We start from the raw sequence: 23,085 nt of genomic DNA on the forward strand, positions 1-23,085 counted from the left end.
TCACTTAGCATCTCCATGTTAAGACTATAAAGTATCATAGAAAGGGCCAATCTGCGTCAGTGAAAGAGAATCTTTACTCTGGGGAATTCCCAATACCAAAGAAAACATAGGCCGGATCCCTGCCCCTATGTGCCAGGACTATCGTAGGTGCTGAGGATACATAGTACGAAATGAAACCCGTATAGTTAGGACATATAAGATTGAGATCGAAAAAGTTGTATTTGTCCACTTCCATCACCCATTTTACTTGTTAGTGCCAATTTATATGACTCAGAATTACACCAGCATAATGGAAATGTTGTTCTTTTAAAATACCTTCTAACTTGGACTTTTGAGTATGGGACTGGTCACCTCCATTCCCCTTCCCCATGCCCATAATTATTCTGAACCAATGAGGTTTTACTGTGTGTTAAATTAAAACTCTAGCTATATATCTCCAGTCAAGCAGACCTTGTAGAATGGTCCATGACTTGATTTTTTTCATTTAATTTGCAAACCAGCCCCATGTTGATAAAGGAGAAGTAAGTAAAATGGAATCTCATGAAAGAAGAAAGGCAGACATTCTGCCTCTTAGTGGCTGTTAAAACATTTCCAATAATCAATAGGTCTAAGAAGAGCTTGGTCACTGAACAGCCCGTTTCATTTATGGAATTCTTTTCCATAATCATCTTTCATGTTTCCAGTCTCCTTCCCATCTTCTTTGCGGGTGAATGCTCCAAAGTGTTTCTGATGTAAATACTTTCAGCCGCTGGGGGCAGAGGGAGGGGGAGGCAAGAAGGTGGTTTTTTTTTTTTTTTTTTTTTTTTTGCTCTTTCACTTCCAAGTGAACCCACAACGTCCTATGGACATCACCACTCATGCTGCATGCCCCCTTGGCAGAAGTAAACACGCATGCATGCCTTCGAAGTACATTCACATCTGGCCATGGCTGATGAGAATGTCACTCCCAGAGACCCTGCACAATGATTTCTGAGAATCCACGTGCATGAAAATGAGTTACTTCACTGATATTTTTTGGTTTTCAAGAAGTACATGTGTTTCCAATCCCCAACCCCCACACCCTTAAGAAAAGTAAGTCGTAATCTCTCTCTGTTTCTCAACTTTAGCCAGATGTTTCTATAGAACAGATAGGAAACTGAAGACACTCCCTTCCCACCCCAACCCCAACTACTTAAAGACATTTAAAGACACAAAATTGAGTAAATATTGACAACAGTGGATTTGCATGGCTTGGTGTTTACCCTATGTGAAATAACAGAAATAGTTCCTACCAGCGGAAAAATGTGAGTAAATTAGTTGGTGTGAGATTGTAGACAAACTAGACATCCTAGAAGCTTAATTATTTTGAAATTTCAAATTAGCAGAAAACCCATAAACACAGTGAAGAAACTCCCGAATTTTGATACTCACCAACAAGAACTAGCCAAGCACACTGGTCAGTAGCATGACTCAGAATTTGTAGTATTATTGTAAATTGAACAGAAGTTTTGTCTACCATCCCCTCCACCACAACCCCTGCCTGCCCTAATAGTCTTGACCCTCCAAGACATTCCTAAAATAAAGACAGGTGTTGCCTTTGTGCTCTACTTTGGATATCCAATTGTATTTTTAAAGAAAGCTGTTCTCTTTACAATAAAATTAGTGACCCTTTTGGATGCCCATTTAGACTTGAGCAGCTAAAGGTTTGCTTTTGGGGGGCTTCAGGTAAAGAGAGAGGCTAACGATTTCTCTATCTATTCTTCTTCTGCCTAACTTCAAGGCCTTTGCATGGTGGTCAGACTTAATGGTGGAGCATGCTGAGACGTTCCTGGCATTATTTGCAGTGGACATGGATGCCGCCTTGGAGGTGCAGCCCCCGGATTCATGGGACAGCTTCCCACTGTTTCAACTGCTCAATGACTTCCTCCGTAGTGATTGTATGTATCATCTTCTGCAATTCTGCTTTCCAAAGTAGATAAGAAGGGAGAAGTGGCAGATGGATTATGATAGCCTATTGTTACTAACATCAGGCTTTGTCCAATTGCCTGTGGGCTTACTCTGACAGAGAAGAAAGCACGTTGGCTCTAGAATCTGGGGTCCGGGTTCAAATTCTGCCTCTGATACTTACTAGTGGGATCTTGGGCAAGTCACTTAACCTCCTTGCATCTGTTTCCTCACCTATAAAATGGGGACTAGATGACCAAGGTAGTGCCTTCCAGTTTCAAATGATTCTGTCATCCACAGATTCATTCCACTTCCTTAGTGTTCAGTTAGAAGGTGACTCTCCCCTAAGTGGCAGACAGAACTAAAGCATAGCATGAAAAGAAGATGTGGGGAGTGTATGTATATGTGTGAGTGCGTATGTTTTTCCCTAAGCAAGGTAACTAATTTTACAGTTTTTGCATTTGGTGTTTTTCATCCAAACATATCTATCTTCTAAAGGAAAAGGAACTTCCAGCATTGAAAGCCCATACTGCATTAGGTGGGGGAAGGGCTTGGAGGGGTGGGAAATGGAGCCGTACAGGATGTTCCTTCTCCTTGGGAATGTGGGGGGAGGGGGGAGATGCAGGGAAAACATAAGAAATGGTGTGGGGTTTTGTTGTTGTTGATTTAAAGGAACATGACTGTTTTTCTTTTTCAAAGGGCTACACAAATGGGTAAGATTTTTTAAAAATTCCATCTTCCTTCCAAACAGATTTAAGGACGAGTTCCAAGGCCCTTCTTATGTTTTGTTTTGTGTGTGTGTCTGTGTGTGTGTGTGTGTGTGTTTTTCCCTTTTCGTTTTGGCTTCCCTATCGGCAGCATGTTTATTGTATGAGACAATGCCTCTGCTCAGAGTCCGTAGGTGGCTAGAACGAAGGCGGCTTCTCATCCCACTTTTACTTGTCTCTTCTAGATAACTTATGCAATGGAAAATTTCACAAACACCTGCAGGACCTGTTTGCCCCACTTGTGGTTAGATATGTCGACCTGATGGAGTCCTCCATTGCACAGTCAATTCACAGGGGCTTTGAACGGGAATCGTGGGAACCAGTAAAGTAAGGATACCTCCTTTAATACCTCAGAGTTTGGGTGCAAATGGATGGAGAGTCATGCAGAGTTGGATTAGCACTCTAATTATATATTCTGTTATCACTCTAACCAGAAGCAAAAGCCTCAGAGTACTTCTACGACTGTTTATTTTAGGTTCCTATGGTCCAATGAACTGTTTTCAAAGGGCTCATGAAATCAAATTATTGCTTGAATTAATTTTACTGTAGATTTGGCCACAAAAAGTGAAACTTTACTCTTTTGTACATTTTGTTTTAACATCTTATTCTTATAGAGTGGAAGATCCCTAAACTGGTCCATTGTGACCCACTGGCCCATCCTAAGGCCAATTTGATAGCAGGTGCAACCATATGTACTCCTTCCCATGTGTAGCTCTTGGACATTGGGGGGGAGGGGTGGGGTTGAGGGGGAAGGAATGTTGATCTGGTTCAAAGTTCCCAAACTGATCCTCACCAACTACCCTTCTATGGAACTTGGGACCCTGCTGTCATTTCCTTTTGTGGGTCTGGAACACAAGTAATAACTGTAGTTCGTTTGGAATTTTTTGCTTCTCATCTTGATACTCATGATAGCTGATGTGTTCCAATTTTTTGAGTTAATCTAAGTCAAAATTCTATGGTGGGGCTTCATCTGGACGGTTTTAAAATTTAAGGAGAAAGCTGAGTGGAACACCATCGGGCCATTCCAAGCACTTGAGGAAGTAAATGTTCCCAGTCTCCACAGGAGGTCTTTCCCAGGGGGTAGCCTTATTAGCAAGTAACTTTCTCATCTTTGAAAACAAGGTCCAACAAAGCTTCTTGGTAGGATTGACTGAGAAAATGAAACAAAATCAGCATCTCCGTTTCCATCAAGACGATAGGGATGCCTCAGGACATCCCACTTAAGACAGCTAGGCAGTAATTTATGCGCAGCTATAAAAGGAAAATATTACCAAGCTAATATACTTGGATTTGTGGCTCTCTCTTGATGTATCCCTGGCTTTTTAAATGGAGAGAAATGATGGGTTTGGATAACATGGCACTAAATAGCAATTTTAAAAAAAAAATTTAAATCAAATCTTGTTTTGCCCCCCAAAATATCTTCAAAGTAGAAAAGGTTAAACTGGGTACTTTCAACATTTTATAAATAACACTGGGTTACACATAATCATTCACTTAACTTGAGCTTAATTTAGGAGAGGACTACACTGATGACAAACACATGCAAATAAATCAGTTGTACCCATTAACACTTTTTCAGGGGGGAAAGTTGTGACCCTTGTGAAGTCCTAAATATACTCAACCTCTACTATAGTAAATTTGGAAAAGGAAGCCTATTTTCTCAATTTTCTCATTGTAAGTATGTGTGGTTGTTACATTTAAAGATTTAAGTTTTGAAAAAGAGAAATTAGCTCGAGAAATGGACTTCAGGGGTGACCTGACAATTTAGAAATGAATATCACTTACAGACAATAAAATGAGACTTCAGGTAGGAAGTGTAAAACACTTTCTCTTAGGAAGATCTGGTTGATGACTATAGCTATCTTCTGGAGGTTCCATGCAGCAAGTGGGGGCAGAAGGAGAAATCTGAGAATAGCAACCAGAAAAACAAACTGAATTAAGATGATATGAAGTCATACGATTTGGGTAATCACAGAAGTAGACCACTGATTCATGAAAAAAAAATATGGATGAGAGGCAGCAACTTCATAGCACTGGACAAAGTGAAAACAAGTAAACCATTCTTAGAAATGTAGGGGTATCTCTAGAAATCTATGTCTCAACATTAGATACCATGTGAAGAAAACTGAGGAGAGGTGTTATTAATTCCTTCTGTGACCATTTGGTACAGAGTATTTAATAGGGACAAATTTTACCCATTTCTTTTGGGGTTTTATTTGGGGGTAACATTGTTTGAGTGGTGGGTGTGCTTTTTCTCCAGTAAACAATTTGTATACACTTCATTATTCTTATTCTAAAATAAGAAACAAATTTAAGTCTATAGGTTTGGTTTTCTGAATGCTGTTCAACTCATTCATCTAGCTTTATAATTCTCTCTCCCACGGTTTCTCTCCCTCTCTGCTACCTGCCCTTCTCTCTTTGTCTCTGCCTCTCTGTCTTTTTCTTTCCCTCTCTGTCCCTATTTTTGTCTCCCTTCTCTCTGCCTCTCCTTCTATTTTCTTCCTTGCAATTTTCTGTTTTATGAATGCATATTTTTAACCTCATTCCTTAAAAAAAAGCTTGGTAAGACATTTATTTATCAGCCTTTTAAAGAGTTCTCTGTGATTCTCTTATGCAAATGCTAGCAATATATTGATTTCATTTAACACAATAGAGTAGCCTCCTGTCTCTGACATAGTTCATAATTTGTACCTTTGATAAGAATGGGAATTGAATGAAGCAGCTAATTATTTCCTCTCTTAGTGAATTTCAGGCATCACCCCTCTCCTTTTGCCTTTTGAAAGAGTTGCAGGGGAATGAAAGGAATCAAGGAGCTAGCTTTCATTTAGAGTCCCAATGAGTTGGCATGAGGCTATAATATCATGGCTTTCCAACCACCCAGAAGTTTTTCCACAGTAGAGATGACCCTCCCCCAAAAGACTGTTTCCTGGGAGTAGGAATTGTATCTTCTCCAAATGTTTTGTCTCTTCTGATGCCTAGGATAGTGCTCTGAACATCATAGGTACTTAAGGATAAGTAATAGTTGAATGAGGGGCTATGTAGAATAGTGGATAAGATGTTAAAAGATCTGTGTTCAAATTTTGCCCCTAATCCTTACTAGCTATGTGACCAAGAGCAAGACACTTAAATTCTCTGACCTTCAGTTTCCTCATCTATAAAATGGGGATGTTAATAATGTGTGACTTACCTCTCAAGTTTTGGTTTGTGTTTTGTGTGTGTGTGTGTGTGTGTGTGTGTGTGTGTGTATGTGTGTGTGTGTGTGTGTTTTGAGGCTCAAATGAAAAGTTGCATAGAAAATACTTTAAACATTAAAGCACCATTTTTATGAGACCTAAAACTCAGTATGACACAGTAGAAAATGTCTTAGATCTAGAGTCAAAGCTCTTGGGTTCAGATCCTGACTCTGCTGTGACCCTGACTCTGCTGAGTATGTCACATTGCCTCCTGAGATCTTTATTTGTTCATCTATAAAATGAGGGGGTCAGCCTCTGGGACTCTTTCCAGTTCTACATCTATGATCTCTTGACTCCAAGTTCTCATATTTGTAAATTCAGGGACTTAAGAACTTTTCTCCTCCATCCAAAGGGCAGAATTGCCTGATAATTATGACAATGACTTTAGAATCATGAAATCTGGGTTCAAATCCTGCCTCATACTTACTAGCCATAGGCAAGTTACTCCAACTCTCTCTGTAACAGACATCAAGTCAAATCAAAAAGCATTTATTAATATCTCTTCCAACTCTAAAGATCCGTGATCTTTCCCTTTGGTGAAGCCGAGGTAGCTTGACATACCTGATCTCCCTTACTATTTCACTCTTTGGTAAGATAAAAGATCTGTTTTCTGAAACCCTGTACTAAGAATAGCCTAAGGTTTTAGAGTTAAAACCTTTGGAAATCACAGAGTTCTACTCTTTCATTTTACAAATAAGGAAACTAAGGTAGAGCTGGTACTAGAGTGAAGGTATCCCTATTGTCATCCAGGCACTCTTTCCCACTATACCATAAAACATCTCCAGGAAACTCTAGAAAACCTCATTAATAAAGATTCCAGAATCATGTCTAAAATGTGACTCTTTATATCATAGTCAATGTACACTGAATTTTCCCCTTGAAATGGTTTGTATCCTTGTCAGAGTTGTGTGAGAAAAGGATTAAAGTTACTTTGGTACTCAATTTATATTTTTGAATGTGCTTTTTGTCAAAGGTCCCCAAATGCAATTAATAGCAACAGTCAAGGAACGTTTATTAAACACCTACCATGTGTCCACCTACTGTGCTAAATGCTGAGGATATAAAGAAAGATAAAAGATAAAAGACTCAAGGAGTTTGCAGTCTACAACAACAACAAAATTCAGGTCATATTTCATGTCACCTCAAGGAAGTACTTTCCTTAAAATATCACCCACAAAGTAACCTACACAAAAGTGATTAGCCACCTCTTAGATACAGTATTGATTATAGTAACATAAGACTGAAAAATAACACTACTGTTTAAGAGTAACGCTGCTACTTAGTATTTTGTGACCTGGGGTGTAACCTACCACTTTTATGGGCCTCAGTTTCCCCATCTGTCAAATAAAGATTTTGGACTAGATGCTCTTGAAGGTCCCTTCCAATTCTAAGGCCAAGGATCCTCCATATACATGGCACTCATTTATAGTTGGCACAGCCAAGTACACATTCTATCCCAAAATGATGCACAGTGCCAATTCTGCCAAAAGTCACCCATCTGCTGGTGCAGTGTATGTTTTGATCTTGAGGCTAAAACAGAGGACAAATGAATTTCTCAACAAGTTCAGATACACATTATGTTTCCCTTGACTTTATTTTAAAATGTCTCTCTCACAATCAGCACCTTTCCCAACTGGTTTTTAGAAGTGAACAGATTTAATCAAAAGTGAACTTCAATTCACTTTACCCAGCAGTGTCAAGTTAGTCATCACAAAGATATTGAGACAGGTCAATAATCTCACTAGTGTGGATAGTCCCTCCACTGGCACAGATCACAATCCCTCCACATTTTTCTCATCCTGTGGAATTCTTGTCCATGCCTTACTTGGAATCCTCCTAAGAGAATCCAACCAAAATGCTGGAAGCCTTCAGGGTAGAGGATAGCAGGAAAGGCAGTGTGCTATAGCCAAGCAGTGGCACTAAAGGACATGATGAATGATATATACTGTCACACACACGCATATGTGTACATGTATATAATATATATGACAACTACTGTATGACCTGAACAGAATGTATGTCATTGATATGGTGAATATAAGGAAAAATAGATGTATAGACCAAGGGCTTCAAAGGTAGCTATGAAATTGCAAAAGATCCCAAAGAATCCTTCTTGTACATCAGATCAATCTTCCAATAAATTCAATTCCACAAATAATTATTAGGCTCCTACTCTGTATAAGACACCATGCTAGGCACTGAGTACAGGAAGATAAGATGAATAACAGTCCCAGCATGTCCTCTAGGTCATCAGTGGGGAGAGAGGGAGATATGTTTACACAGAAAAGCAAATAGGAAATAATTTGAGAAAGAGGGCACTGGGAGTTAGGAGGACTGGGTCAGACTCCCGGTGACAGGATGGAAACTAAAAGGCAAACATGGGAAACAGGGGAACAAATTAGGAGCTTATCAAAGTAGTGGAAGTGAGAGGTGATAGGGACCAGAAGGAAGGCAGGATCCTCTTTGGAGAGTTTAAGGAAGAGCTTGGATGAGGATTACACAGAATGAAAAGATGTGAGTAGGTTAAGGAATGCACACATCAATGGTGCAAGGCACACATACATTCCAACCCTGGGCAGAACTCATATTGTCCATTCCTGAGTCTCACTACTTGCCTATCCATATATGATGCCTTCTAGGCACTTCCCGTATTGTTGGAGTAACACTGTAGCTTACCTTCATATCGCATACACTCTCAGAGACTCTTGCAATTTCACTGCCTCTAATATTGCTGATGTCCCATGATTCACAACCATTGAGCATCACTGAGAGGCTGATGAGATTTGGGGGGGATTGAGTTTTGTGTTTTGTCTTGTTTTATTTTGAATATGAGCATTTATAGCAGCATCCAGCCTGGGCTCGTTGAATAATGAGTCCTGAGAACTTTTTCAGTTGCCCTCTAATCTATCTCTTCTTTGTATTCCATTCTTGACCCAGTTTATTGTCTATCTGCCACATCTTTCATAGAGGAGGAGGGGGCAGACAGAGAGGCAGAGAAAGAAACAGAGAGACAGAGACAGAGAACAGAAGAGGAGGTAAAGGGGGATGGGGGGAAGAGAGAGAAAGAGAAAAGGAAAGAAAGAGAGGAAAAGGGAGAGAGACAGACAGATAAAAGGAAGGGAAAAGGGAGGGGAGGGTGAGAGAGAGACAAACACAGACACAGAGAGGTTAAGTGATCTGTCCAAAAGCTTCCAGGTAGTCGGTGCCAGAGGCAAGATTTGATCTTATATCCTCTGATCCAAGAACCAGTGTTCTTTCCCCTGGATCACACAAGAAAAGTATTTGGAGAACAACTTCAGTGGCGGCTTTCTTTTATTTTGGCTTCAAGCTCACCCCTGGTGAGCAGACATTTCCTTGTTTTCTGTCACTTTATCTGGATGCTCTTTGAATGGCTGAACAAAGATATGTCTGCTTTGGGGGTAGGGGATAGGGAGAGGGAAGTTAATAAATACTAGCCTTCTATACCTGTCAGTCACATGACATTATAAAGCTATGGGTCCTTTGTAGCAAACTACTAAAAAGCAACATATTCCTTTTCTCCATCTTGAGGCTAGATCCCTTCTGAGCAGTCAAAGAAGCACTGACCAGGCTTATCAAATGTGTAAAAATAATGCAAAAAAGTCTGAAAAGAAAAAGGTCTCATGTCTTCTTAGTTACCTTTTTTTTTAAAAGTGGGGGCAGGGACAGGTCCTTAATATTTTCTATTCATTTGGAACCTTCCTACTGTAGAAATATCTCATAAATAGTTCTCTGCCTTTAAATTTGTGCCAAGCTCCCCCGACCCCCTCCCCCCATCCCCAGCATGGCTTATGTGGACAGGTGGAGTCGTTTGTCCCAACTCCTTCTAATTAATAACCATTTTCACTTCCTCTAAGGGCAAATCCAAAACCGTAGTGTCTCACTATTGGGTTTTTTTCTCAACCTCCTCAGCTCCTGGGATGATTGAAAGTTAATTCAATTTAAGAAGCAAGGATTAGGTACTTCCTATATGTGGGGCACTCTGCTAGGCACTGGAAATTCAGAGACAAAAGTTAAACTGTCTCGGCCCTCAAGGAGCTAACTTTCCACTGTAGGGAGAGTGGGAACATATAAATGAACAAGTAAATCAAGAGACTATAAAAAATAAATACAAAGTCATTTGGGACAGTATACTAATAATCAGGGTAGGGATTCTTAACCTAGGTTCTATGAGCTTTTAAAATACATTTTTGATCATTGTATTTCAATATATTTGGTTCCTTAAATAATTCTATGTATTCTATTTTTCATATTTAAAAACATTCAGAGAAGAGGTTCACAGACTCCAGCAGACTGTCCAATTTGTCCATGGTACAAAAAAAGATTAAGAATTCTTACATTAAGGGAATATGGAAAGGAGGTAGAGCCTGAGCCAAGCTTTGAGGGGAACTAAAGATTCTAAGAGACTGAGAAAAACAATCCAGGCATGGGAGGCAGATGCGTTATTCAAGAAATTTGGAAATCATATTTTTTGTTAGTTTTCTTTTTTAAAAATTGGGTTTCCATTAAACTAGCAAGTTTAAAAACATTCAGAGGGGCAAGAAATTTCTATATGTGAATCTCCATTTCTTGACTCTAGTATAAGCTTAAAACACTGTTCTTAGAGCTGGGGATGAGGTGAGAGAGCAGATAAACATTAAAAGACCCAGTCCCTGCCTTCAAGGAAGGTAGGGTCTGAGAAAGAAGAGCTTTGGGTTTTAGAAAGCATATACTTCCTACATTATTTGTAGTGGAAAGACATCATTGCTGTCTCTTTCTCTCTCTTCCTTGGTTAAATGATAGTACACATATCAATAGGAGGAAAAACTACTTTAAAGTCCTTTTGTGCCTGAATGGACCAAAAAGACCTGATCCTAAGAATGTCATTTATAAGACCGTTCTCTAGTCCAAGGACAGCATGATGGTAAAATAGAATGGGAATTCAGGCTAGCAAATATGTATTAAATTCCTATTCTATGCAGAGCCCTGGTCTAGGTGCTGGGTGAGGAATCAATTAATCATTGAACATTTATATAAGCAGAGTATAGGTTGTGCAGTCTGCAAGTTACTGTAGATACAAAAGGGAGACAGTCTCTGTACTCAGGGAGCTCCTGCATTGCTAGAAGGGTAACACATGAACAATAAATCCATCAGTAAACACAAGATACGGACAAAATAGCTCAAGGTCACAGGGGAGGGGTGGAGGACAGCAGCATTACTAATAATTGGGGAGTAGAAATAGTCTCTGAAAGAAGGTGATGCTTGAACTAAATCTAAGTGGAAGAGGTGAGGAGGGACAGTACCCAGGCATAAGGGAATAATCTGTGCAAAAAACAAAACAAAATAACTAAAACAGAAACACAGAGACAGGAGATTAAATTACATTTCCAGGGACTAGAAGAAACCCTATTGGGCTAGGATGTCAAGTGCATGGAAAATAAAGCAGCCCTAACCTTCAAATAGTTTTCATTTTACTTATGTATCTTACTCATTCTCACTGGTATGTTCTAAAATCAAGGCAATTATTTGGTATTTTTAACTATCCATGAGAATCATGCATTATCTGGACATTCCCACTTGTGAAACTAAAGAAATAATGGAATTAATTTTTTTATAGAATAGCTGGAGAACTTTTTAAACTAATGAATTCCAATAATAACAATTTCAACAGATTAAGGTGAGATTAATAACACATTTCTATCACACCTGGCAGTTTTACAAAGTGGTTTCCTCAGAACAACCCTGTGAGGGAGATAGTAGAGGGATGTTCTACAGATGAGGAAGCTGGCAATCAGAGAGGAAAAGAAACTTGCCCATAGTCAAATAGTAGCATTTTACCATTCAAAAGGAAAACTCCCCTATCCACATGTGTATTAGTAAAATATTGTGCGTTATTTAGAACTGCTTACTTATTAGGATATGCTATTAATATCCAAATCAAATATTAGTAATGTTATTAATACACTACATTATTTTGCTAAATAAATAATATTTTATCATTTCTAAAAGTCTAGCATCATAATGTGTTGTATAAAGGAAATGTTTCCATGTGAGTACAGCTCAGTATTCCATTCCAAATGTCAGATTTTACTAATACAGTATGTTTTGTTAATAGGTCTATTTTTGAATTTTAGAATGGAAAACAAAGCTCTTTTCTGACTTGTGCATCGACCATCAACCTAATCTGTGTAAATTAAGTTGCGTTTGCATACATTTGTACGTTATTCATTCCTTGCTGCTTTTCATTTGCTCAGCACTGACATTTGTAACTTCCCAGGCTACCATCTCTAAAGATTCACTAATTCCTCCATCATTATGCACTGCGTGCCTTGCTTAATGATCACATTTGCTTATATAGGCTGGCACATGTCTCAGTGGAAACGGTGGATGGGTTGGCTGCAGAGTAGTGCGTAAGTCCAGGGAGCCATCAGGGACCAAATATAAAGACAAATAAATTCACCAGCACAACAGGAAAAATGTCTTCCCCTGTATTCTTCTTAGGATTATAAAGGCCATCTAGGCCACCTCCTTTGTTTCCAGGTGAGGATTCTGAAGACTAGGCAGGGACCTGTTTGTCCAAGGTCAAATAGGCAGTGTCAGAGGTGAAATTTGAATCTGGGTCTTCTGCCTCCACAGCTAGTACCATGTGTCTACATTACTATTTTTCTATTGACTAATCATTCTCCCCCTCTAATGTCAACATGAGGCAGACAGACAGATACAAAGAGACAGAGAAAGATAGAGACAGAAACAGAAAAGACAGAGAGAGAGAGAGAGAGAGAGAGAGAGAGAGAGAGAGAGAGAGAGAAAGAATTCCTGTTGCCCATTGGTTTCCCCATAATGGGAACCACAATGGACGTAACTCTGGTTCATCTAATTCACTACCAAAAAAAACTACTATCTCTTGTGTATGCTAGGACTAAAGCCATGCTCAAATTTTCTGTAACAAGATAGCTATTGAAATAAAATCACATTAAGAGCAAATGTCCAGGCATTTAGGAGATCTGAAAAAGGACCCAAAGAACCTGTGATAGATGGGAATTTTGCCAAGTCAGCCCGGAGTCAGTCGTGACTCCTCCAGGAGTCCTAGTTTGCAGTGCACAGTCTGTGTAAGGCAGAGTTGGCTTGGCAAGGTACACCATCTTCTTAAGGAGAGCCGAAAAGAGAGCCCCGACTCTTTGCCAAAGGGCTGTCAGCCTTGCTTAAGAGTAAGGCAGGGCTCTTCTCAGATGCAGCCTTGGCTCTGGCTTTTGCCTGGCTAAATTAGGCACCATAGAAATGTTCTTATAGATTAGATGATATTGCCAGTCCTGTAATATTGTAAAATATCACTCCCTACCCCTACCCACCACCCACCCACTCATACACCACAAGAGAGACAGAGACAGAGGACAAAAGCATAGAGAGACATCTTTTGTTCTAATTGTCGGTTCCTCCTTTGACAATAAGAAACTAACCACTAACTGGCCCAGTCTTTAAGGGAGGAACAAACAAACTCTGATCTGACAGTTTAAATCCATTTTTTTCTTGCTGTATCTAAGGACTTAGTATTAAAAAAAAGCTTTTTTTTGGAATGCTTTTCTTTCCAATCTCACACATTTCTATCTACTTTAAGTTGGATAAAATTTACCTCAGAGAAGACATTTTCATTTTCTTTTTGGTCTTCATAAGATTAAACAAAGGTTAACTATTTTTCTTAATACTTCTTTAAAAATGTTTTTCCTCTGCTCTGGCCTCACTGCTTCCATAGTTGTCTTCAAGGGCAGCAGTTGTAGCTTTCAATTCTGCCTGTCACCTTTTAAGTCTCTGCCCTCCCCCAAACACTGATGGAGGTGCTATTATCTGTTGCATTGGGCTCAAGAAATGCCCAAGAGAATATTGCCCTGCGTAATTATTCTATCTCAAAAGTTAAATAACTGTTAACAACCTCTTCATGCAAAAAAAAAAGCAAGAAGATGAAAAGTTTCCTTTTTTCATATTTTGCCTAACCAGTGATTTAGTTGGTGCTAGGAACTCCCGATGAGAAATGCTTTCTATCAATGCAGATTACCATCTGTTTGGCGAAGTGAAGCCTTAGACCCTTGATTGGAGCTACTGAGAAGTGACTTGTCCAGAGTCACGTTGCCAGTAGGTGTCAATGGTGAGACTTGAAGTCATCTTCCTGACTTCCAAGATGGCTCACTATCCGCTATGCAATACTGTCTCTTAAGCTGTTTCAGCATCTCTACTAATTCTAGCAGCTTTAAAATCACCAACTATGAGGTTCAGGACTAGTAATAAGAGTCCCATCCATCTAAAACAGGATTATTTTGAGCTAGAAAGGACCTTAGAGGAGAGGTCACTTATTCCAACCCCCTCATATTGCAAATAAGAAAATTGAGGGACAGAGGAAGGGAAATGACTTGCCCAAGGTCATACAGTAAGATCTAGGATTTCAAGCAAGGTCTCCAGACTCCAAAGCCAGCACCTTTTCCACTGTGCTATGCATATCTGATACCAATCAGGTTTTAGACCATTATTGTCAAGATCTGGAAACAAAAGCCAATTCCCAAAAGGCGAGGGAAGTATGTGATCATTGTATGTGGGTGTCGATAAACTCCCTTCCAATTTTGACTCATTTTTTTTTCAGTCAATGTTTTTGCCTTCTGCTTCTGAGTGCTAAGCCCCAGGGAAGCTTTCTATACCTGTGGCTCTTTGCTCTCTGATGTGTTGATGTGTGTTGCTCACCCTGTTGTCTTCTTGTCGATTTAACCAATTGAGTTACAGTTCTCGCCTGCTTCTGCCACATCTACATTGTCATTGTGATGGTATTTTTTTTCTTTCTGTCTGTTTCTTCCACAGGAGTTTAACCAGTACCCTACCCAATGTGAATCTACCTAATGTGAATCTACCCAAAGTACCCAATCTACCAGTTAACATCCCTCTAGGCATCCCACAAATGCCTACTTTTTCGGCACCGTCATGGATGGCTGCTATCTATGATGCTGAGTGTGTATTCAGTCCACATTAGCTCTAATTTAAATTTAAGTGATCTTGGCATGGATATGTATTGTTTATTTCTATGCATCCTATGTAATTTCGAAACAGAGATGGAGACAGATAATTAGACATATTTTGCTGATCATACAGAGACAATATTGTTTATTTCTGGCATGCATGGTGTTTGTAAGGAGTTTTCTATATCCAGCACTAACAATTTGTCTTACGCCCACTGAAAGCTTGAGGAGCTGACTTTTACTTCCAATCTTTTACAATAGAATTCTGTTTGTTTGTTTTTTAACTAATGCAGGTGATATGAGCACATGAAAATGTTCATGTGAAAGGTCACAAAAGACCCCTAGTCTCAGATCAGTTGCAGTTCCATTATAGTGAACCATTGCCTTCCTGAAAGACTTTGTGATTCTTAGGTACTCTAATAACCAGGGAACATGTTTCAAAATAGTAATAAGCTCTTCTGAGTAGTTCATTCTTGCTAATGGTCTACATTGTTGAAGGGAAGACCCATATCAGTGATATTCAGAATCCCTAAAATTGGAATTTAGTAGCGTATTCACAAATCACTAATAGTTAGTCATGGGTACTACAATGAGCAGTGAAAAAGTCATCATTTAAATAGTCCCGATATCAAGGAACATTGTTATTGGAAGACTTCACTTTACAATCACTTTCCCAAAAAGGATTAGAAATGGTTATTCTCTTTGGCACAGGTAATCAGATGAGCAAATAGTCTTTCTAGAAAGTTTTGTAAGTATATCTTCCAATTTAGAAATGAATCCTCTCATCTTTTTCCTCCTAGCAAGAAGGAGAACCAGTGCCCCCAAATTCTACCATGGAAATGAAATTAGAACCATATGTATGATTTAATAAGTGAGTAAGGCTTAGCCATTCTATACCCTGCTTTGTTTCTCTTTCTTATACCACAGCTAATTGTAAGCCCAATAAGCTTTTCCTTGAAAGAAGAAACTGGCACATTTTCAAAGGGAAGCATTTTAATCACAAGAATAAAAAAAAAAATGACTTTCATAGGACAGTGATGTTGTAATACCTCAAAATCACATTCAGCAAGGTAGCCCTACACTAGTTTGGGATGTTTTGTTTTGTCCAAGTAAAGAACAAGGCATGTCAGTTATATCTGTACTTGGAGCCTTTTTTAAAGCCAAACTTTAAGAGAAAAAATTCTATCTGGATGAAATAACAGTGGAACGACGTGATCAATGTGTCTGATTATCTTTAGAAAAACAACTTAAAATCTCCCAAAACTTTTCTTGGAAACAAAACCATGAAAGAAACCCAAGTCATATCCATGCTAAGATGACAGTGTTAAAAGTTAGCTTAGGCAGTATCTGTTACAAAAATTAAAAATACTTGAAAGCTTTTATTCCTTCCCTGTGTGCATGCTCTGTGACATTGTTTTTTTGAAAAGATATGAATCAAGACATGATAATAAAGCAGATAATGGTCTCTGTTCAATTAATTAAGGCATGAGTGGGAACACATTTTGGGAACTGCTAAGCAATCAAAATAATTTTGGTGCTATTGCCTTAACATTAACAGTTTATCTCAAAAATAAAAAGAAAATATTCTTTTCCTCATGTCAAAACTTAATAATAAGCTCTTCAAAAGAAAAAAAACCCTAGAAGAAATTTTCCGAAACTATGAAAGCAGATGGGTGTCAAAATGTTGTTGTAATAAATACCAATCATTGCGTTCATATGTACTTAATGATTTAAAACATACAACCATGCAGTTCCAAAACGGGGCTTAGACTAGTCAAAGTTGTGGGGCGTTTTCCAAGCATAGGATGAGGAAAGGCTGAACTTCCACACACATTTAATTCCTTCATTTAAAAAAAAGGAAAGAAAGAAGGCCTCATTTCACAATCACCCACCAGGAAATGCCTGATTCTATATCTTTTCATGATTCCACTTTCCTTTGATCACTTTTCATTCTAAGGACATGTTTCCATGTTACCTTCTCCTTTGTGTCAGAAACCCCTAGTAACTGATTCCCAGCTGGTCTGTCTTTGAGAACTTCCCTTTTGTCAGTCCAGGGCCCAAGGTTCCCCTTGGCATGTTGGGAGTTTGGCTCCCTCCCCCTGCAGCAGTCATGTATGCATCAGTTGTATTTCCCTCTGAAGCATTAACTCAATGCAGCTGGCATCTGTCACAATAGAAACACCCACTCTCATCTGTTTCTATAGACGATGTCAGAACAAGTGGTAATGCATGGTGTGTTGGACATCTTATAAATTACTGTGTTAGCATTCGTGGTATGCGAGGAGGGGGGGTGGCATCTCTCAGAGCTCCCACTGTCCTTGCTACAAGAGAGAGGCTGAAGCGGAGAATGGAAAAAAGGTGAAAGGTGGAGCATTTTCTTTGTACCCACTCGATACTATCTAGGTGAAGAGTTTGCTTCCCCAGGTGAATGGTTTTTTTTTAGATGCCATTGTAAAGAACTACATGGAAACTGATGGCTCAGTCAGTACAGGGGAGTGGGTAAAGTCCATGAGCTGGTGGAAGGGCTCAGGTCTTATCACTGGTCCAAAGCATTTGCAAAGATCCCATTAACCTCCCCAGCTCCCAGTCCTGAAGTTGCCTTTGCAATAGGCTTATCTGAGAAAAATTCTGAATCAACAAAAACAAACCAAGATCTTGGATTCAAGATATTTCAGTGGACCCAAGGTCAATTGATTCACCCCTGCCCCTCAAGAGACAAAGCATGTCCTCGCTCACCACTTGTTAGCACTGTCCTTTAGTTGGCAATCTGAAATCTCCAAGAGCCCTCCGATTTGAAGGGGAGCGGAGGAAATGCATGATGCTCTGAATCTGGATAACTGCATGATGCTGACATGTAGTTATTATTGATCGAGATTTTTCTATCTCAATATGTGGCCTTCATGTGAATCATCACATATGTTAATGTGGTTATTGAAAGAAGGCTGATTTTTACCATACACCTCTCCCCTAGTCATTCTTCTAAGGCATATATCATTTTATCATCTTATTGGTCTGGAATGATTTGATTAACCCAGCTGACTAGGTAAATGTATGGTAAAACTCAAAATCCTGCTGGTGGAAATCCCCCCCACCCTGCCACCGTGTTTTGTATGTTAGAATCACTGTTTGCCCAAAGCACAGTTGTTGGTGCGATCGGGTTTCTTTAAGCCGGGAGTACGTGATGACCTTTGCTTTCATTCTGTCCTGCCAGTAATGGATCAGGCACCTCTGAAGATCTCTTCTGGAAACTTGATGCTCTGCAGACTTTCATTAGGGATTTGCACTGGCCTGAGGAAGAGTTTGGAAAACACCTAGAACAACGCCTGAAGCTGATGGCAAGTGATATGATTGAGTCCTGTGTGAAAAGGTAAGCCTGGGTGCCTCCACAGTTGGGTTCAATGCACAGACTTTATTGGATGATTAATAACAGATTCTGATGAGGTATATTCGAGAGAGAAAATGAACAGGGCTACTAGAGAATGACAGCTGGCCTTTGGATTGGGCACACAATGCAGTGACCACCAAGAAAGCAGCTCATTACCCAAGAGCTTGACATGGTTACACAGCTAAGTCTAGTCAAGTCAGCAAGCATGTATTAAATACCTTTTGTGTGGCAAGCAAGTCAAAGTTAAGCAACTGTATTTTGCCTTGGTAGGTTCTGAGGAGTACTACTCAAGTAGGTGCTCATCAAGGAGGCATCTCAACAGAGACAGGAAGGAAGGAAGGAAGGAAGGAAGGAAGGAAGGAAGGAAGGAAGGAAGGAAGGAAGGAAGGAAGGAAGGAAGGAAGGAAGGAAGGAAGGGAGGGAGGGAGGGAGGGAGGGAGGGAGGGAGGGAGGGAGGGAGGGAGGGAGGGAGGGAAGGAAGGAGGAATTCTTATTAACTAGGTGCTAAGTTCTATTGCTCCTATGTCATTAAAGGATTGTAAGTGCTGTGAGCACAATCTAAATTTTCAGTCATCTTTTCCTAGCTATAGCTGTTCTGAGAAAACGTAAAGCCAAATGGATATGCCAAAAAGAGAGAATAGTTCATTGAATGACTATTTTGTTTGCCCATGATGCATCTATTTCACCACTTGAGTGCACAAGAGACATTTTTTATGTTAGAGAGAAAAGGAATGATGCTACTGAAATGTCCACACCAGTTGTATAAAGTAGGGGATCTAAAAGGATGACAGGGACAGAAATGTCATAAAATTAATATCAATTAATCATCATAGTCATACTGCCAGTCCCCATACTTACAGGGGCCACTCCAGAGTATGAGTGCAATATTTGTTTCTAATCTTACTGAAAAAAACTAACGAACAATCCCAAGTTCCTTAAGATGATATGTACCACAGCAAATCAGCTGCACTTGTTTGAATGAAGATGGGAATTTACGTCACCATCTTCTCCTGTTTTGAGTAACAAATGAAGTTCAAAGCTATGTAACTGAAGGAGAATGAGGGCAGCCTTGGGCAACAGATTACTGCTGTGGCAATAGCTGGTCTGGGGAGCCATTTTGATGCTACTTCAAAGTTCAAGTTTGGGATTCTCTAGGCTATAGTTTCCTTCTGTAAACCTCTCCAAAAATTTGAAGGTAACCCATTCAATCAGACTTCAATGGTACTTTAAAATGTTATGTCCTATATATCCTGTAGCAACCATAAGTACACTTCTCAGATTCCTTTCATCATGTCTACCAAAAATATTTTTAAAGTATATCCATTAGTAGTTGACCCTGAACATAAACAGAATGTAAAAACAGCTCCATGGTATAAGCTGACAAACACTGAAAGGCTTCTCTGATAACTCAGCCCAGAAGTTTTATGCCTCCACCAATCAAGATGGCCAAGTAATACATAACCATTACAGTTACTCCTCTCCAGAAAAATCCCTGCTGAAATTGATGTTGCCATGGAAGGATTACCCATTCTGCCATTCACAGTAATCGGGTTCATTTTAATAGACATATGGGAAAGGATGGAAGGGTAAAAATGAGAAGGAATCCTGAAAGAAGACTGTACACAGCATGAAGACTCTTTGAACTGTCAGCTCTGGGAAAGGGTGAAAGAGCTGAAAGCAGCCTTCAGTTAGCCCTGAGTTCGTGATTCCTTGATAGAATCTCCCAATTCACATGCTCAAACTCAAATCTTAGAATTAAGAATTGAGAAAATATACATGGGAGTCTAAGAGATACCTTGAGCCACACAAAAGTCAATGAAAGTATCTTATGTCTTACCCTCAAGGTTCATAATAGGGAGCCCATGCTATGGTTATGGAGCTGGTCTGTATCCTAAGAACACATAATGGACAAATACACCAGATTTGGAATACTAAAGTGGTAAAGGAAGGATATCTAGGAATGTCTGAGTTTTACTGAAACTTAAATAAATTTCATAAGCTACTCGTATATTGGTTGGCTTTGCAGTCTGTTACAGGTAGAAGCAGCCATCTATTCGGCCCTCTCACGTCTAATTCTACTCAAAGACTTTGTATTCATTTAAGAACATCTTTCTACCTCCCAACAATCCTTGAACTTAATAGAAGAGAGGTCAATTCTCCTGTGAAAATGAACAAGACCTAGTTAATGGAATGGAAATTGAAAGATGCATTCCATTCCTTATCTTTCTTTGGTCTAACTATAGCATGAGCCTTAGAAGCTTCACTTGAAAGGGCTCTTCGGCAATTCTTTAACCATAAAATGCTATTGTTGCTCAAGATACAAAAAACAGAATGGATTTTTCTTTGCTGCAAAATGAACAATGTGGTAAGAAAACAGGATAAGTCATTCCTGCCTTTTAACCTACTTGTACAAAATTTATGGATGATTCTTTTAAAAAAATATTTTTTTTAAAGAATATGAGTTCTGACCTTAAAATTATGTTCCAACTTACCTTAGTCCTCTAAGGTTCTGTTGGATATGTTCATCACTCTTTTGTCAAGCAGACTAGAGCCTTATTTTGGCTGTTCTATAGTTATTATGATTTCTGCAGCAGGCAACATGATTTCTGTTATTTATTAGTAAGTAATTCTGGAATAATGAAAAGAAGTACGATGATAATGCAAGCAGCAAAAATAACAACATTTGTATATCACTTTACATAAATTCTCTTACAACAACACAGTGAAGAAGTTTCTTTTATCAACCCCATTTTATAGATGAGTAAAATGAGATCCATAGAGTTCAAGTGACATTAACTTGTTACTATTACAATAGAATTAGATGGGTCCCTTTATTTCCTGATCGCTTTTTATATATGGAAGAATTCCCCTTTAGCACATTTATCTCAAGGGGTAGGACTCACCCCTAGATTGTTGGCAAGACATATCCTGGGGTGGAGAATTTGTGGCCTTGACATCATATGTGGCCTTCTAGGTCCTTGGGTGAGGCCTTTTGACTGAGTCCAAGTTTTACAGAACAAATCCTTTTATTAAGGAGATTTGTTCCATGAAGTTTGGATTCAGTCAAAGGACTGCACTTGAGGACCTAGAGGACCACATATGACTTTGAGGTCACAGGTTCCCCACCCCTGGAATGGGCAGGAGTCCATAACAGTGCCAATGGAACATGCCTGGCCCTTGTGGCCCTGCTACAATGAGATTCTTTTACATTTCTGACTCCCTCTGAATTAAAATGTACATTAGGAAGTTTTAAAGTGGGGGGAAGGTCTTTATGGTAAGAAGGCAATAGAGTAAGACCACCATGATTTTCTTTTTTCCCATAAAATGTAAAGGGAGAATAGAAACTGCTCTTGAATCTTCACTAGAAAAAGAAATAAAATAAAACAAGGCAACTGCCAATCTGAACAAACTTGCATATACAATAATTTTACCATGGAGTATTAGTTAACGAGTTAATTTTTCTGCACTTGTGGGTTCCCATAGCACATTCAGTGTGGTTGTAAATATATCAAGTTTCAGGTGCAGACTTGACTGCTAAGGAAGGAAGAATTTTATCTGAAATCAGGAAGGAAAGATTTTATCTGAGATCAGGACCATCTAGATTAGCACAGCAAGGATAGAAGCATAGCAGAGTGGTAGAGATGGAAAAGGAGCAGGTATATTTGTTTTCTGAAGGAAGGTACCTGGGCATGACCATTCTTGTCAGACTGCCCCCAGCTAGTCAATTTAAGCAGGAGAGGTAAAAATGAACCTTGCTGGTCTATGTGAAAGTGAAGAGGGAAGAAAAAAAGGGGAAAAATGATTGTGGTAGTGCTCCATAGCTGTCGTGGTTTGAGGTCTCCAATGTCTGCCCTTCCTGCTTGCATGCTTCTGGTCCATGATAGCACACCAAGGGAGAAGATAGCTAGGCATTCCCCTCAGGGCACATCATAGGTGCATTTTATTTGATTTAATATGCTGCAGAGACCACGCACCATCCAAACTCTTTGTGAAGTAGTCAAATTCAACAGGCTCTGTATTCCAATTAATTCACTATTACTGTGGCTATGGCATGTCCTGTAGAGGCTAGAAACATGGAAGTTTCCTTGACCAGCACCTACTCCATATGGCCCTCTTTGGTCTGGAAATTCATATTCATCAGCACCCATTTGAAATCATTGTGGATGACTACTGATTAGCGTATTCAGCTTTCTATTTCACTGCCCTCCCTTGAAATGTCTCCTCCACCTGTTACAGTCTTAACATTGAAATGATCTTTCTCTACTTTGTTTTAATAGAACCAGGATTGCATTTGAAGTTAAGCTGCAAAAAACCAGCCGATCGACAGATTTCCGAGTCCCACAGTCAATATGCACCATGTTTAATGTTATGGTTGATGCCAAGGCCCAATCAACAAAACTTTGCAGTATGGAAATGGGCCAAGAGGTAAAAAAAAGGGGGTGGGGTGGGGAGGGAGATTTTTTTTAACATCTATCAAGTATAGGGGAAAACTTCACAAATATCCTATCCCCTAGTCTGCTGGTTTCAGAAACATTCTCTAACATTTGTGAATTTAGTCATCCACATATACGGTATGCAGATGAATATTCAAGATCTGTTTATCAAATAAATCTCTGATGAATATGCATGATCAGAATTTCAGGCACTTGGAAGTGGTTATTGGCAGGGACCAACGTGGGCATAAGGTGCCTTTGAGCCAAGTGATGCTCGCTGACCTTGTTCACAGAGTCTGTGTCACTATTTGGAAGGCAGATCTGTGTTTGCCTAAATTCTTGTCCCTTTCA

At 39.4% G+C, this 23,085-nt stretch overlaps 1 protein-coding gene across 2 annotated transcripts in view; it reads left to right on the top strand.

Annotated features, from left to right (window-relative positions):
- The window catches only part of CADPS (calcium dependent secretion activator), a 544,059-nt gene that overhangs the window by 429,481 nt on the left and 91,493 nt on the right, over positions 1-23,085 (top strand). The window contains exons 18-22 of one of the 2 annotated variants that reach the window (XM_072598786.1): positions 1,760-1,916; positions 2,876-3,017; positions 14,762-14,908; positions 18,128-18,283; positions 22,579-22,726. In XM_072598786.1, coding sequence (XP_072454887.1) covers positions 1,760-1,916; positions 2,876-3,017; positions 14,762-14,908; positions 18,128-18,283; positions 22,579-22,726 — 750 coding nt within the window. The remainder of the gene's footprint in view (positions 1-1,759; positions 1,917-2,875; positions 3,018-14,761; positions 14,909-18,127; positions 18,284-22,578; positions 22,727-23,085) is intronic. The other variant, XM_072598785.1, reaches the window with a different exon arrangement.

Source organism: Notamacropus eugenii, chromosome 3 (assembly GCF_028372415.1).
Source record: "Notamacropus eugenii isolate mMacEug1 chromosome 3, mMacEug1.pri_v2, whole genome shotgun sequence".
NCBI lineage: Eukaryota > Metazoa > Chordata > Mammalia > Diprotodontia > Macropodidae > Notamacropus > Notamacropus eugenii.